The following is a 5,155-nucleotide window of genomic DNA, read 5'->3' on the forward strand; positions in this document are numbered from 1 at the left end:
GGTAATCAGCTGAAATGTTCCTTCTCCATATTTGACCTGATGCCATGAAACATCATGGGAGTCTAGAGTTAATGTTGAAAGCTTCCAGGGCAACTCTTCCCTAACCTCATCACTGTGCTGCCATCTCAGCTGGGTCTCTCCTGCCAGTTGGACTGAGGTGATGGTAGCATAGTGTGAAACGTAAGGGGTACAATTTTGTGTATATATCTGTGTCAGACTATTGCTTGAAAGGTCTATGAGATAGCTCTCCCAATTTTGGCACTCGGAGGAGGACTTCTCAGGTTTAACAGAGTTGAGTTTGTTACTGTTGTTTCCAGTATGCAGATTGGTGCCAGCTGATCTTTCCAGAGTCAATCCTTTGAGATTTATTCTCAGTTTGATACTAATGAGTGTCGAACTAGACCATTTCAGAGGGAAGTTGTCTATTCGCTTGTAATAAATAGTAATTAAGTACAGAAACTTAGGTTTGAAAATCAATAAAATTGGAAAATTGTGCAGACTTCCATAAAACCTTTAATGTTGGAGATGACTTCAGGAACAGCAAGACTTGATTTTTACTACCCCAGTGAAAACATTGCTGGAGGTCACCAATTACATTTTTTTGTTGTTCAGTTTAGATGCTGCCAGGATTCTTTGGCTGATGATCTCATTATAGCCGTGGTGCAACTATGGATAAAAGAACTGAATTCTAGCAGTGAGTGACTGATCTTGTATCTAGGCAATATTTAATCTTGAATTTGCTTATGTAATTCTTTCAGGCAGTGCTTTCCCGATTATAACTGAATCTCTGAAAATAAAGTCATGGCCTCTTATTGTTTAGTCAACTACCTTCAGACCATGCTTCTAGTTATTGACAGTTCTGCTATCAGATGGTTTCATTTTATTCACTATCAAAGCCATTTACAACAATGAATAATATTGATAAATCTCTTTAAGCTAGCTTCTCCACTCTTTCAACATACAACCGAGGTTCTTCATCTTCATACTATTCTTATTGAACCTTCTTCAAAGCCTTAAATATCCTTTACAAATTGCATTAACCACAAACTCCAGCTGAGGACTAACTGATGTTTCAAAGAGGATATATCATATCTTCCATGCCATTGTACTCCAGTCCTAAACATAAAGCTAAGAATTCCATATGCTCTCAAGTAGTCCTGCTGCCTTCAAACATTTGTGTTGAATACACCCTCAAGGTCTCTGTTCTATAACCCCCATTTTGGTCATATTGCTACTTGTCATTCTGCCTATTGAAATATATCTCAGCAGTAGCCTTTGCCTTCACAGATCATCTTTTTTGCGGCTGAATTGCTTGCCCTTCCTTTGACTACTATTCATACACTTAGTGTTCCCAATTTTTATTACTTGTTAATCTTCTCATTCCTCCAGCCTGAATTACTTTAAAGAACTCCTCTGTACTTTTTATTTTCTCTTGGTTCCTTAGTGTTAACTGTCTCCACACTAACAAGAACAATTCCATTTTCTCTAGCTCCTCCTTATGTACAACTCTCGTAAAATATTTCAAACCCTCCCAAAGGTCTTCAGATCTTTCCTAAACAGAAACTCGGAGCAGTAGGCCATTCAGTCTTTTGAGCCTATTCCACTCTCAAAATGATTACAACTCATCCTCTATCTCAATGCCATAGTGCCATTTTCTCCCCATACCCCTTGCCTTTAAAATCTAAAAAATTATCTAAAATGGGCTGCCTAGAATTAAATATAATACTTCAATCAAACAACTATTTGAAAATTTTAGACAGAGAAGCCAGGTTGTATTTCACACACACTGGATGGTGTCCTCCTCTCACTTCCAATTTAATGAAATTTATTTTGATAGCTGAAAATTCTAAATGAAAATAAGTTATGAAAAGGTGCCCTACAATTGAGTAAAATTACAGGAATATATTGGAATACTTTAGATCACAGCACCTTTCGATTACGCCTTGTCCTTTGTTCTTTACCTTCTTGCTGAGGATAAATCTCTGCTGCAGTCTGGCATTGCTAATGCCATATTTTGCCTTACTCCTCGAACTGCTACATAATTCATCATTTTACTTCATATCTGTTCTCAATTTTCTAAGGATGAAAACGGTCATTTCATAAATGCGTCATATACTAGCTGATCAAGTCGACATTGTCAATGGTGGATTTAATACATTCAGAATTACATTGAAATAACTTGTCAGAATAACAGAAGAATTGCTTTAACTGTTGTTTAGACTGTTCTGACTGAATTGAGATCTCCCACCTTGCTGCTGTCCATGCTGATCCTGTTGTAAATAGCTGCAACACAGGCAATAACATCTATAATGAAGGTTTGATTCAGTTGAAAATATTGACAAAATACAGACTCTGTTTTTAAAAGTCCATTCATGAGAGGAGCTGTGATCCATTTATTATTGATGTAGTACTGAGGAAATGTGCACTGTTAGAAGTGCTATCTTTTGCAGAAGCCACCTCATGTGAACAATTTCATTGAAAAGCAATCTCTCCCTGATCAATATTCATCACTCCATCAATATGATTAAAAAGCATTATCTGGACATAATCAAATCACTTTGTAGGAGCTTAATATGAATAAATTGGCTGCTGCCTTTTCGACGTGGAACATTTAAATGTACCCCCTGCTTCGGGCTGACCCGAGGCAATCAAAGGTACAATATAAATGAATATCTTTCTTCTTGAATTGTTTTGGAAGTTAATGAGTATGTTGGCATATTAAAATTAGGATTCAGCACAGCGCCATTCCAAACAGTTACAGTGGAATTTATTAAAGGGGTATACAATCACCATCACCATCCCCGGACATGCATATACAGACACTCACTTATGCAAGTGTGCAACAGCAATTCACACCTCTGATTACTGAATGGATCCTGTACTGAATTGTAGGTGGACATCCAGATTTTCAACAAGCATTAAATAAAGGATAATTCATCATCATGCACAAGATTTACAATCCCACCAGCTAATTAAACTTTAGAAGTCACACGACATCAGGTTATAGTCCAACAGGTGTATTTGAAATCACAAGTTGACAGACTGAATAGTTTTGGAATACTTGTTACTTTGCTTAGATCTCTGACATGCAACTTATACCTATTATGCTATTCCAGTCGTTTGGTTTGTCTCCAGTACCAGCTTATTTTTAATTTTTTGTAATTATCTCTGCATCAATTAATCAGATTCTAGGTCATCCCTTCACTTGCTATTCAGTTGACACTTTACTCACACTGTCTGACACTTTCAATCAGCTGTAGAGACTTATTCAGCCTGTCATCACTCCATGCACACCATTTGATCTCTGCTTATAAATTCTGTGCCTGTGTGCTTTTCCTTACTTCACCTGACTAAGGAGCAGTGCTCTGAAAGCTGTGATTTCAAATAAACCTATTGGACTATAATATGGTATCGTGTGACTTCTGACCTTATCCAACACTGGCACCTCCACGTCCGAATTAAACTTAAAGGTTGCTGCTAACTGTCCCATTCTATTGATTTGTGAGCATGATTTGAACAGTTGTGAGCATGGATAGCGTCAAAGGGCTAAATATATGTCTGTCACGGTGAGGCTGGTGAACATACTTTAACAAATTCCATGCCTGCAACTGACGCCAGCACAAACTTTCTCTAAGAATCTCCATTCATCAACTGAAGAGATCAACATAGTTTTTCATGTGGCTGTGGATACTCTCAGCAATTTCCTGGTCATTTTTGCTCCGATTGTAGTAATCTGTTAAAAGCCCATCTGGATTTAGAAGGTAAATTATGATGGTATGATCGACAATGTAGTCATTGTCTTCATCCTTGGGGCCAGCACTGTAGTATACTCGGAATGCCTTTCCCAAATCCTTGATCTTCTCTGGGGTCCCAGTCAACCCGATCATGCGAGAATGGAAATCCTTGATATACTTTGCCATTTCCTCCACTCCGTCTCTCTCTGGATCCACTGTGATAAAGATGGGTTGGACTGGAGGTAGTGCTCTGTCCTTGTCTAAAATCTGCACAACACTGGACATCTTGTCCAGCTCATCAGGGCAGATGTCAGGGCAGTGGGTGAACCCAAAGTAAAGGAGAACCCACTTGCCAAAGAAGTCCTTCTTGGTTCTAGATTTTCCAGTGTGATCCAGCAAATTGAAGTCACCTTGACCCAGAGCTAATTTCTTTAGCTGCTCCTGTCGTTTCACCTTTTCCTTCTGCTTCTTTTCCAAGTAGACATAGTACCAGAATCCCATTACTGCAGACCCAAAGAAGCATGTCACCATGAATTTGGACCACAGACTGATCTGAGGGCTCCTTGAGCTTCTGTCTGAGGCAGACTGTGAAAATAATCTGTGGGGCAGGAAGGTTGGGCAGCCAAGGCTAATGTGCACAAGTGGTAGAGAGGAAAGGCCAGGCAAATTGTGAGCCATCAATAGCCTTCCCTGAGTTTGGAAATGTGGCTTCTTTCTCATGGGCTGACTTGATGCTTTACAGATTGTTAATTGTGGATTGACTTGCAAACTTGCCAATGGATAATTTGGATCAGTTCCACTGATCTGAGATGATGGAATAGCTAATGTTTCAATAATCAATCCCATTTCATTGGTGTAGAAACAATACGACTGGTTAGAGCCCCAATGGTTTATCTTTTGGTTGCAATCAGTGATTATAGATGTAGACTGTAAATGCCAGCCCCTTCTTCCTGCGATCCTGAGAGTTTTCATCCCTGAGTGTCCATTACTCAGGCACCTAGCATGTCTCAGGGCCAATCCACCACTTCTGCCCACATCTGGACTCCCAGACCTCAAGAAACTGACACTGACCCGCAGGCGTTGCCAGCATGAATTGTGGCCCCTCACGATCATCGCAGCAAACCTGTAGTGAAAGGAAAGAGCTCAGACCAATCAAAACACACCATTCCCCCTTTCCCCCCTACTGATCCCACCTTGAGAGAAAAACACCCACATTCCAGGCTGGTTCACCTCCTGGTAGCCCCTGCCCTGCCCAGGCAGCTGATTGAGGGGCTCCATGATACCAAGACTCTTTCCCATCTCAATTCCCCGCTCCCCTCCATTTTCTGCACCCCTTCGCATCTCATCCCTCCCCGTTCCCTATTCTGTACCCTTCACTCACACCCCCATCCACTCTGCAACCTACTCCTCCTCTAATATCC

General features: G+C 40.3%; 1 protein-coding gene across 1 annotated transcript; it reads right to left on the bottom strand.

Annotated features, from left to right (window-relative positions):
* Window positions 1–495: 495 nt before the first annotated feature.
* LOC122561767 (protein SCO2 homolog, mitochondrial) lies at window positions 496–5,114 on the bottom strand. The gene is made up of 2 exons (XM_043713891.1): window positions 4,948–5,114; window positions 496–4,857 (listed from the first exon to the last, which is right to left on the bottom strand). Exons 1-2 carry the CDS (start codon window positions 5,073–5,075, stop codon window positions 3,648–3,650), a joined length of 1,338 nt encoding a protein of 445 aa, XP_043569826.1. The 5' UTR covers window positions 5,076–5,114; the 3' UTR covers window positions 496–3,647.
* Between the last annotated feature and the right edge of the window lie 41 nt (window positions 5,115–5,155).

This window comes from Chiloscyllium plagiosum, chromosome 23 (genome assembly GCF_004010195.1).
Source record: "Chiloscyllium plagiosum isolate BGI_BamShark_2017 chromosome 23, ASM401019v2, whole genome shotgun sequence".
NCBI lineage: Eukaryota > Metazoa > Chordata > Chondrichthyes > Orectolobiformes > Hemiscylliidae > Chiloscyllium > Chiloscyllium plagiosum.

Excerpts from the sequence above, each read along its gene's own strand:
- LOC122561767 (XM_043713891.1), bottom strand. The coding sequence starts at position 5,075 with ATGCGAAGGGGTGCAGAAAATGGAGGGGAGCGGGGAATTGAGATGGGA. Across the intron at positions 4,858-4,947 it reads GAGGTGAACCAGCCTGGAAT|GTTTGCTGCGATGATCGTGA; the intron begins GTGGGTGTTTTT and ends CTTTCACTACAG.